Raw genomic sequence first — 12,463 nt, 5'->3', positions numbered from 1 at the left:
TTATGTGAGATACTGTATATATAAATATGGAATGTATACATTGTAATGTATAGTGTTTAACATTTTCCACCACAGAAATTAGGTGTGTTAAAATATTATTTATAAAATATTATATATTATTAAATATTAGAATACTTTTTTTTTTATTACAATATGGATACAATATATATAATTGTGAAATACAGGGGCACAGTGTATCAACTGCAGCATGCTTAACATCCCAAATATTACAAAGTTGGGTCCATAGTCAGTCATGCAGAAGCACCATCTACCAATAAGTTAAGATTAAGTGCAATGTAATACATGTGCGACCATCAAAGTTGGATATGTAAAGCAAGAGCAAACATTTATGATTTACAAGGAATCCTACACAGGCTTTTAAACAATTGAATTTCTGTGCATAAAATAGTGTAACAAATCAGTATTAAATGTTACAGCAGTTCATACATTTATATACATTATACAACAATTAGGACTGGAAAGTGCTGTAGAAAAAGCTTGATCTGTAACCTATAACTTTGTAGTAGTAATATGATGTCTTTAACCACCCAAAACTGTCTTAGACAATTCAGCCACCATGGTACCTACTTACAAAGTTGCTTGTAAACGATTTTTCATTTGTGAAACATCTATGGCACTTGACCAGTCACAAACACTGTTAGCAGTAAACTAAAGTGCACACCACCAAGGCCTCATGAGAGCTGTGTTCACAGATACCATAATGAGTCCAAGCTTTTTTTTTCATGAGGCTACACCATCTCTGATCATCTTCTCTATCTCATCAGCAGAGTGCTTCAGGTTCAGTCTGCGGAGTGTTGTTAAGAGACGTTCACACCGATTGGCTGTGTCCTGATGCTCAATCCACATAATGAGCAGCCTACGCGTCCGCTCTGCATGATCTGAAGGGAAATCACTTCTGATTCCATCCAACTGGATCTGGGTAAAGCCAGTATTTAGAGCCACCTTCTCCATATTTTTATAGCCCAGCTTTTCAGCAATGTCTGTTGCATATTGCATGAGGTCTACATCTTTTAAACAGAAACATGAGAACAGTTATTAAACACGCTTAATCATTAACTTAACATCACTCTTTTAAACGAACCATGAAATTTGACTCACATTAAATTTGACAAGACAGTATCAAACAATTGCGACATTTGTAGTGGATATTTGATGTTGAAATGTAGTGGAGTTAAAGTTAACTGTGTCCCCAAATAGAAATCCTAAGTACAATAACCAATTGCATTTACTTGGTTGCTGTCTACCTTATAATATCCATTAAAATTGTAATAATCTGTTCAATTTTCCCTCAAATGGCAAAATCATTAACTCATATTCCAGAGAAACAAGAAACCAAATATTTTTAATGAATAAATAATAAATGTTTAGGGACAAAAACATACCTGGTCTCAAAGGCATTTTCTAATAAACAAAACAATTAAAAATATATTACACACATGAAATATTTTTTATATGATGGCAGTCAGCGCAACAAATGTACAAGAGCTTACCACTTCCTGTGGGCTTTCTGGATTTTCTGGTTTTTGCCCTTTGGAAATAAATAAAATATAAATATAAGAACTGTTATATAATAATTATGTGTAAACTTATCTAGGTCAGTGAACAGTATATAAACAGTAAGCTTACAAACTGATGGCAAATCATGCTTAGATACTGAATTTCTGTCGGGGAGAAAATACTTACCAACGCACAACTTCTTTTTCTTCTTCAGGTAAAATACTACACAGGCCAGTAGCACTAGAAGCACTAGAAGCACTAGTGGCAAAACCCCTGCTAACCAAGTAACCTCTGGCCGTGGCGCATTGGAACGACAGAAAAACGTTACGGAGATCATGAAGAGATTACAGTTGCATTGCTTTATTATATTCTTTACAGCACCTACCGCTACAGACAGCGTCCTTTTTTTCAGTACAAGGCTCCTTCGTACCATGCGTGCATCTAAAACAGACGTAAAGGAAGTGGAAATGTGAATTCAAATGCATACATCATCAAAATGCATCAATAAAATTAGTGTGTAATACTAGTGTCTGCCAGAAACTGAATAATTTCAGGACTTTTTTTTTTTTAAGTTGGGAAAGCTTTAAGGCTAAATTTAAGGCAACCAGCGTTGAAGCATTTTTAAGCTCTGAGTTGAGAGAACTTAAAAATGCTTTGCAGCTGTGCACAGATGTACTTACTCTTTGCATGGATGACATGCTATGCAGTCTCCCTCTGCACAATAAAATCCCTCAAGACATTTACACACAGTATCCGAAGTGACGGTGCAGTCCTCCTTTATCTCACGGTTCGCTGAAAAACAGAACATGTCGCACAGAGCTATTAACAACCAGGCAGTGAGCAATATTATTCTCATTTCAAAAAGCAGACTCGGTGTGCGACATGTGCTGAAAATGATTTTTATGAAGCTCAAGCAACCAATAGTGATGATCGTGGAGACATATCGGGAAATGAATCGTGGTACTTACCGGATTTGTCACATACACTGCAAATTTCACAGGAGTCCTTTGAGTTAGAATGGGTCATATATGTGCCCTTCACACATGGAAGACATTTGGTTCCCGAGCTACTGCTGCAGTAATCTTCTCGATGCTGACCTGAGGTGTGTATATGTATGTACATACAAAAAAAAAAAGTTTTGTTACACAACTTTAACTATGTACAATCTCTGGTGACCAGCCGTTCTTAGAACCGGCCCAACTCATCACAGTAACTTAATATAATGATGTAAAGCTGATGTCGAGCATGTTGAATTCTGGGTAATTAATTTGATATTTCATGTTTTGAAGATCCTGATGCCTTTCTGTTGGAGAACGGGATTGAAAATTCACCTTGGAAAAGAACATTTCACATGGAAAAAAAACATTAAGGAGCTAACGGACAAGAAAATGTTGGATCACATGAGTGCCACTTTATCTTTGCCATAATGACTGGCCTGTGAATATACAGATTCTCCACCTAGATGCTTTATGTAAAGTGCATACAATCAGTATACGGATCTACGGCAATTACAGTTTTACGAAACATTGCTGCTTGCCATTGAAACTGAGGACCTTTTTATTGCTCTGTACTTTTCTCAACCTCTCATCGTTTTACAAAGTAAAAGTAAAGTAAAGTAAAGTGAAGTGATTGTCACATGTGATACACAGCAGCACAGCACACGGTGCACACAGTGAAATTTGTCCTCTGCATTTAACCCATCACCCTGAGTGAGCAGTGGGCAGCCATGACAGGTGCCCGGGGAGCAGTGTGTGGGGACGGTGCTTTGCTCAGTGGCACCTCAGTGGTACCTTGGCGGATCGGGATTCGAACCGGCAACCTTCTGATTACGGGGCCGCTTACTTAACCGCTAGGCCACCACTGCCCCAATGAGATCAAAAGGCATTCAGACCACCCGAGCAGGCAGGCACAGGGTCCTCACAAGATGGGCCAGTGTTGGCCTAGCGGTTAAGGAAGCGGCCCCGTAATCAGAAGGTTGCCTGTTCGAATCCTGATTCGCCAAGGTACCACTGAGGTGCCACTGAGCAAAGCACCGTCCCCACACACTGCTCCCCGGGCGCCTGTCATGGCTGCCCACTGCTCACCAAGGGTGACGGTTAAAAGCAGAGGACACGTTTTGTTGCGTGCTGTGCTGCAGTGTATGGCAATCACTTCACTTTCACTTTCACAGACATATTGTATTTTTCAGTCTGCTCTACCGGAAATTCAAATGTGTCTTTACATTGAGATTTCCATGGTGTCAGGATTTCATGTTGAATCCGAATTTTAAAAATAAAACCGATATAAAACTGGAACGCTTACCTGGGCCGCAGTTACAACACATTAACTCCCGGTACCGATGCATGCCGAATTCGCACGATTGCTGTCTCCTGCTGCGCAACAGGACGTCGCGGGTTCGCGCCCCAGAGGCGACGTCGGCGGCGAGCAGCACGACAAACATCTTGAAGGCGCAGAATAAAAGGGAACAAACAACAAGTTTAGTTGAAGAGAGACGGGCTTTCCCAAATCAACGAAGCGAAAGTGAAACTTGAACGAATGTTTAAAAAGCGCTTTACATTTACATTTACGGCATTTATCAGAAACCCTTGTCCAGAGCGACTTACAATCAGTAGTTACAGGGACAGTCCCCCTGGAGCAATTTAGGATTAAGTGTCTTGCTCGGGGACACAATGGTAGTAAGCGGGACTTGAACCTTGGTCTTCTGGTTCATAGGCGAGTGTGTTAACCACTAGGCTACTACCACCCATACCACACGTACAAAACAACCTTTACAATTAAGAGTGGACCGTTTCATTAGTAGCAAAGTAACTCTACTCACAACTACGAACACAAGTTGCTTCTCCATCGCGGCAGGCTTCTCTACTGTACTGCTGGGTGGCCACGCCCACCGACCACGCTCTGACGTCACTTTCATCTTTTTTTTTTTTGGAGTCGTGGTCATTTATTTTAATTTTCCTCACTCAAACCTCAACGGGGAGAATAAAAATAAATAAATGCTAATAGAGCAATAATGAACATTTTTAAAGAACTGGTACTCAAATGTGGGGGGGTGTAAAAAAATAAATAAATAATGCAGTAGCAAATTTTGCTCAGCAGGTGTCAGTATATGAAAACGACCAAATCGCTGCGTTTTATTAAAGTAAAATAAATGGATAAACACATACTCACATACATACATATATACAACATATTTTAATTAACAGGGTTTTTTTGGTTAAAAAGTATTATGGATGTATGGGCACCAGACGAGTTATGGTACTTCCAATCAGCCTTCCAAATCCAGATGTTTTGTATTGAAAGGCACTTTAGATCCCAATTTAGGCTTAATCAATGCCTAAATGCAACTTCATCTGTAGCATTAGTTAGGAATGTTGTCTCTTGAATCTTATTCTTTATTTTATTTATTATTATTTTATTATTTATTAAAAACCTACGAGGTGAAGGTGAATTTTGTGATTTTAATGAGAATGACAGACTGTCTAGTGAGCAGTTGGCAGCCATGAAGGAGGCCGGGGAGCAGTGTGTTGGGGTGCTAGCTTGACAGCTCAGTAAAATTTCACTTACAAGCCTAGACCACAGATACAATACAAAACCACCAAGTAATTTATTTCAAAAGGGCAAACCTTCTGGTCCTATAGCCCTTCTACCCAATAGTTGGTAATATATTTGAGAAACCTGAATTCTGGTTTTAAGGGGCTATCAGCCATAATATTCATGAAACATTATTTTTACCTGTAACAAATGTAGAATATATGAACAAAATTCCCTTTTACTTTCCAGCACATTTCCCCTAATATTATTATATTTACTGAGAAAGGCCACCACTAGGCCGCTAGGCCACCACTGCTCCATTCACACGTGAACAGTTTTATAAGAGGGTGTTAAAGAGGTTGTTGGTTTCTAAAGGAAAAACAATGAAAAATGAAAAAAGGAGCATTTTCTGAAACGTCATCATCCACATGGAGACGCAGAGAACCGCCATGACATGTTGGAATTTTGGCTAATACGTCTGCATTTTCACAAAAGAGCCACTTTGCTGTTCACACGATTAAGTGGAAAAGAGAAATTCACTCTGGAACCTGTTCTGGTTCCCCTAACATCTTAGATACATATATACTTCCAAGTGCATTGAAAATTGAATGATCAAGGTCTATATAGCATTACTACTAATTTAATAACAACTACAGTTATTTATTTGAGATTTTTTTCTCCAAGGCATCTCTCAAAGTGTACATTCAGAGGGTAACACAGCTGAATAGCAAGACTAAAGTGCACTAAACAGAGTTAAAGACACAACAAATGCTGTCAATGTTGCCTTAATGAGCACTTTTATAACAGAGTAAACATAATATGGTGCTTTATAAGATCCCCTAGGATGCCCTTCAAATGGAAAATAGTGCCATTGTAATGTGCCCTATATGCTTCCCGTGCATAATTATTGGTCTGATAAAGTGCCCTTAGGATGCACTACCATTTAGGGCACTATCATGGATTAGGCAAAGTTTAAGGATGCACCAGTCCAATACATGTATCGAATAGCTGTCAAATTATGACTGAAATAACTGGATCAGGTATCAGTAAAAGTGTGCCGATCCATAAAACCAAAAATCTATTTAGTTAAATAGGTTTTTTAAACACATTATGTGCACACAGTCACAGAAATAAAGAGCATTTTTTGCTAGGCATGTATGTATGTATGGCAACAATAAAATGTTGTCAGGTTGGAGGAATTTCACGCTTGCTACACAACATGTTCCATGACAACTTGCGATACCTTTAGAGCCAATGTTTCAAGGCGTGGCAGCAGGACTGCAAAGTATAACACGTCCAAATTAATAAAGCACCTCCAGAATCATCATGTCAGAGAACAGGATAATTCGATAATTCAAAGCAGTGCATAGATAGATATTACACAGTATATTACAAGTAACGAAAGAAGTATTTAAGTGAAGTATTTCAGTCTGACGTTGAGCTCTGACGTCTCCTCCCCACAGGAAGACAGTTTGTTAATATAATACTAGTATTGGATTAGTACTGGGATCAGGATCGAGTGTCACCAAAATAAGTAATTGGCTAATTTGAGGAACTGTATGGCTCCCAGTGAAGCTCTACTTTTAAGCGGGGAGAATAAAATTGTTCACCACGCATATTTCATTCTGCCCATCAAACAGTTTGCGTCTCCCCCTGCATTGTTGTCAGTGGGCTGGGTCCCGTAGGGTCTTACGTACAGAGAAATCAAAATCAATTCAGTGTGGCGAATTATTTCACTGACGTCCCCCACACAGTTCAAAGCGGTTCCCTCACAAAAAAAATATAATCATCTATGCGCAAAATTGCCCAAATCCTGGCTACTACATGCAAGTGATTACAAAGTTCGCTTTATGCTGTTTTACAGAATAAAAAAATCAAGGACATTCTTTTTTTTCTTTTTTTTTTTAACCAAGATGCCCAGACAGTAACAACTGAAGCTGGCTGCTACCCATCCCTGGAGCTCAGTTTTCTTTTTCTTACTTATTTCTGTTAATATTCACAGTCTCATGGGTAGAAATTGAATTGCCCTGCCTCAGTGACTTAAAATGATTATATTTCATGCATTTTATAGAATCAGGGCCAGTGGTTGGCCTGGTGGCTAAGGAAGCGGACCTGTAATCGGAAGGTTGCTGGTTCGAATCCGGACCACAAATGTTGCCACTGAGTAAAGCACCGTCCCCACACACTGCTCCCGGGCCTGTCCCGCCTGTCATGGCTGCCCACTGCTCACCAAGGGTGATGGTTTAAAGCAGAGGACATGTTTGCTGTGATGTGCAATATGGGACAACTAATGACTTTCAATTAACAAGTAGGTCAGACTGTGATCATTTATTTAAAACCGTACATTTCACACGCCGAATGTTCCACAAAAATACATTAGTTATTATTTATAATTATTTAAATATGAATCATATTATTGCTGCACATGGGCATATGTAGATGGTGATTATTTTGTGTAATGCATACAGAGCAGCACGAGAAAGGGGGAGCACGTCCACGTGAAAGAGTGTGTTGCGTTGAGTATTACCACTGTGTTACATCAGACGCGACTCTGCTGATGCACGTCCACACGGAACATACACTCAGTACACACCCTGGGACAACACTGCAACGCTATGTACCGTGGAACTGTTGGCCATTAGGCTCCGCCTCTTACTTTCTCCGAGGCTGGCTGACAAAGACCCACCAGCATTATCACTTCAGATCATTCTTAAAAATGGCAGCAGACAATAAAAGCTTCTTCACACACATACACACAGTCATGTACTGATCTGCACAGAAACACACACACATACACACTATCTTGGTTGTGATGCTGCCACCACACAAAGGATCCATGCAAGCGTGCAGCCTCACACACACACACACACACACACAGCTGCTCAGTTGTCTGACCTAGTTTCTCTGGTGGTGCTGATTGGGTGAGCTGCTGCTGTGCATTATGGGTCTGATTTGCATGTCTGCACCGTTGCTGCCAGATGGCACCAGAGGTTGGCCAGATAAAAGTGTGCTTCTCACACACACCAACATATACATGTACGAGATACTGCCAAGAAGGCTAAATGCGTACACACACACACACACACACACACATCAGCTTTCATAATCACTGGTCTGAAACACCCCTCACTTCCACACGTACGCAACGCTCTGCGTACACTCAGTCGCTCGGAGCTCACGCGCCCCGCTATTTGTGCAGAACAGGAAGGAAGTTGACCGTTTCAATTACTCCTTTTGTGCCTATAACACAATCACACCGAGCCTTCACTAGGGCAACCGAGACCAGCAATCACAAACAGGTCTTACACACACACACACACACACACCCGGCAGGCCGCCTGGCGCAAGCAGGCATCTTCAGGCTGAATGCAGAGGGCCCGCTCTCCCGCTCGGTGTCGGTGGCAGATGTTCCTACATGTTGACAGTGACATGTGGGCCGGGGAGGGGAGGTGGGGGAGAGGGAGGGCTTCGCTGTCATGCCAGGCCGCTTTTGTGCCGGTGAACGGTGATAAATATTCTTTTTGGGAACATTATAAGTGCTCGAAAGCCGGGCCGCCCAGCCTTCGGCGTCCGCGCCGCGCCTTTCTCCGCCGTTTCCTGGTGCTAAACTTGGCCGTTCCCATCCGTCCATCTTCTCAGTTTCTCCGTGCAAACCCTGTCCTTAATACGACTGGCATCCATCGCATCAGGGATCCCGTCAGTGCGGGTTTAGCGGTGGTATTGATGTTTATCGCGTTGCTAAAGCTCTGTTTGTCAGATGGAGTTAATGTGGGTCAGACGAACCCTCAGATTGAGAATAGGTTTGGGAGGCAGGAGTAATCTGGGGGCGGCTTTGTCGCCGCTCAGATTAAAAGGATTTTGAAGCCCTTTCCGCGCTGGCTGGCGTGTGTGCGGCTGCACGGCAAGCCGGGTTCATGGAGGGGACATGCTCAACGCGGCTGACAGGGGGAGCGCGGAGTGCGTTATCTGAGATGGCTCCTCTATTCATTTCCTCCTGACAGGATCACAGGCTGGTGTGGCGGATCCTCCTCGAGGGGGGAAAGCGCTCTGTAATCCTAATCCTTTTTCACCCCACGGGATCCCCTCCAATCAGCACAGCGTAAGGATCCGCACACTTTTTTCCTTTAACGGAGCATATGCACACACGCCTGAACTTTGTCTGCCCTCGCCCATACACTTGACAGCGCTGGTGCTCTCGCTCACCGAGAAGCTTGGGGATAATTGACTTGTAGCTGCTGCTGAGCCCCGGGATGTTGCACTGAGCCTACTGCTTAGCTCACATCCCTCAGAAGAGTGTCAAGTTAAAAAAAGGGGAAAATCTACGTCAAGTGTCGAAGTAAGGTGCTGAGCCGCCAGAGCGGCTCCTCATCGATTCGCCGCTCTCCGTTCCTCCTCTGGAGGGATGTATGCTGTTGTTCCTTCATCTGATGGAGTCTCCAAAAAAATAAAATAAAATCTCCATTAGGTCTTAAGATCTGATGAATGAAGGCCATATTATTCACGTGATTTGAATCATTTTCATACCTGCCAACCAAGCAGTGCTCTTTGGATGGTGAAAACTAGCTTCTAAATGTGAATTATTATAAAATTTAGATTAAATCTAAACCATTCAAACATCCAGGATCACTATGACCAAATATAATCAAGAGTCTTTGATAGGTTGATAGGTACATTTTCATGGAAAATGTCACTGCATTTTACCATACATACATCAGTATAAATCGGACAGTTAATGTTAAAAGTTTGCATGCATGTTGTGTGCAGTAAGAGTGAAGAATTGTGAGAGCAAATAAGACACTTAAAAAAAATAAGCTAAGGACCACAACATAGGCCAATGGGATGAGGTGACCCTGTTTTAGGTGCGTAAGGGTAAGAAGAGAAGCACATAAAGTGATGCATAGTTTCTACAGTACAAGCCCGTGGAGACCTGGGGTTGCCTTGGTTGATCAGGTCTGGGTTCAGGTCTGTGTCCATAAAATGAAATCAGCTACCTGGATATTCTGAATGGACATACATTATGATGAATGGATATTTCTTTCCGGGTGGCGCAGGCATATTTTCCATGATTCACCAAGTTCTAATTGGTAAAGAAGTGTTTGGGGCGTGGCTGTTAGCAACATAACGGGTTCTCCAGTTGCCTCCCACCGTCCAAAGGCATGCACTCTGGATGAATTGGAGGCCTTCAATTGTCAATTGGTGAGAGTGTGTGATGTGTGCAGCCTACAGTGGGTTGGCAACCCCACCCTGCACCCAATGTCCCAGGATGGGCTCCAGCAGCCACCACCCTGAACAGGACCAAGCGATCACAGATCAGGGGGCATGTCACATCATTTCCATACATGGATACGTGATTTATATGTATTTACAGTGTACATCCCTGACATACTGGTTCATAAAATAGCCAAGACCACGCCTTTTACTGGCAGTACATGGGAAGGTGATTATTTGCAATCTGTTTAATTAATCTGCTTCTCCTTCCAAAATGGTAAGATAAACGTGTCCCGTGTATTTCCAACCAAACTGGCAGCCACTAGTATGTTGATGGTCACACCAGAGTCTCGGTGTGTATCAATAAGTTTTTTTTTCTACCTATCAGCATGTTTATGTACCACGCAAACCTGATTCTATATATGTTTAAGATGAGTGCGGGTGCAGTAAAAACGTTTCATGAAGCGCTGGTGTCTGTGCTTCCCTTTTGCTCTGTTTAATTTCCACTTCCTGTTTAATTATGGGCCTAATCCAAATACAGCACAGCTGTGCTCTCCAAAGGGGGTTGTGTTGACGGGTTGGGTCTATAGCTGGGTTTCTACTGCTATGTTTCCTAAAGCTCCCATATTTGATTATTCAGCCAACGTCTACACGACTTCCCAGCGGGAAACCAATTACGGACCAGCATAACAGTTCCCATCTCTTTCGTTAGCAACCGAGCGTGGCTTTGATGTCTATATCAACTTGAGAGAAGCAGCCACAAGTCTGAACTGAATGAGAAACGGAGAATACATAAAAGCTAAATAATTAGATATCGTAATAATAAACAGTGGACCCAAACAGCTTCCATAAAAACAAACACAAAATGACAAGCTGTCAAAAATTAAAAAACACAGGAAGAGCAATCGAGAAAGGGATCAAATGAGCGATTGAGGCGTGCATGCGTGTATATTCAGTACAGGCCAAAAGTTTGGACGCACCTTCTCTTTCAATGTGTTTTCTTTATTTTCATGACCATTTACATTGGTACATTCTATCAAAACTATGAATGAACACATGTGGAGTTATGGACTTAACAAAAAGTGGAGACCTGACCTCCACAGTCACCGGACCTGAACCCAATCCAGATGGTTTGGGGTGAGCTGGACCGCAGAGTGAAGGCAAAGTGGCCAACAAGTGCTAAACACCTCTGGGAACTCCTTCAAGACTGTTGGAAAAGCATTTCAGGTGATGACCTCTTGAAGCTCATCGAGAGAATGCCAAGCGTGTGCAAAGCAGTAATCAGATCAAAGGGCGGCTATTTTGAAGACACTATAATATAAAACATGCTTTCAGTCATTTCACCTTTTTTTGTTAAGTACATAACTCCACATGTGTTCATTCATAGTTTTGATGCCTTCAGTGAGAATCTACCATGAAAATAAAGAAAACACATTGAATGAGAAGGTGTGTCCAGACTTTTGGCCTGTACTGTGTGTGTGTATATATATATATACACACACACGCCTCCTCTCTTTATTATTTGGTTATTACATGCCTTACCGTGACACTCTTGCTAATCTCATTGCTGTGTATGGCCCAGGCAGCACAGGCTGTTGTAGACAAGGTCTCTCTAGCAGATCTGTGAGCACCTCACCAAACACATCGTATGGTTTCATCAAGCAATGCACATCGTAGGGCTTTATGGCTGCAGGCTATTTGTGGTTTCAGGCCAAATGCAATGTTAGACATGGTGACGGGGTTCCCATAAGATTTCATTTGGTGAATTTTCAGACAAGCCGATGCAACGGTCTGTAAACCAATGTATGCTTTTTGGTGCACAATTTCCATTTCCAGACTCTACAGACAAACGTGCTATAGCCACTGCTAATTCTAGGATTCAGGGATCTTTGTGGGCGTGTCTTATTTCCAAAATGGCCGGTAAGGAAAAGAAAATGCCACTGACTTTTGTTTAGCACCATCTGAGGAGTGAAGGCCATGAACACAAAGCAGAACACATGCTGATTTCTTCCACAATGCAGACCGCAGCATTAAATGACATCTGAAACTTGTTTCTTTCCTCATTTTGTTTTTTAATAAAAACACATTGTATAGCCTTTATTAAACATGGACACTAATTCCAATAACATGCACACCAGTTTGTCCTTTAAATGTTGAGTGTTAACATTATTGCAAACACTGTTTCCCTGCTGTTTTGTGTATTATA

The 12,463-nt window shown here is 41.8% G+C and overlaps 1 protein-coding gene across 1 annotated transcript; it reads right to left on the bottom strand.

The window, feature by feature from the left end:
* Positions 1–119: 119 nt before the first annotated feature.
* On the bottom strand, positions 120–4,394 carry fas (Fas cell surface death receptor). The gene is made up of 9 exons (XM_028989782.1): positions 4,337–4,394; positions 3,820–3,958; positions 2,487–2,615; positions 2,199–2,310; positions 1,904–1,959; positions 1,705–1,809; positions 1,512–1,549; positions 1,404–1,422; positions 120–1,028 (listed from the first exon to the last, which is right to left on the bottom strand). The coding sequence occupies exons 1-9, from the start codon at positions 4,361–4,363 to the stop codon at positions 742–744; spliced, it is 912 nt and encodes a 303-aa protein (XP_028845615.1). The 5' UTR covers positions 4,364–4,394; the 3' UTR covers positions 120–741.
* Positions 4,395–12,463: the final 8,069 nt, after the last annotated feature.

Source organism: Denticeps clupeoides, chromosome 8 (genome assembly GCF_900700375.1).
Source record: "Denticeps clupeoides chromosome 8, fDenClu1.1, whole genome shotgun sequence".
NCBI lineage: Eukaryota > Metazoa > Chordata > Actinopteri > Clupeiformes > Denticipitidae > Denticeps > Denticeps clupeoides.
Note: the sequence above shows the minus strand (reverse complement) of the source record. Positions and strands in the feature narration are given on the sequence as shown.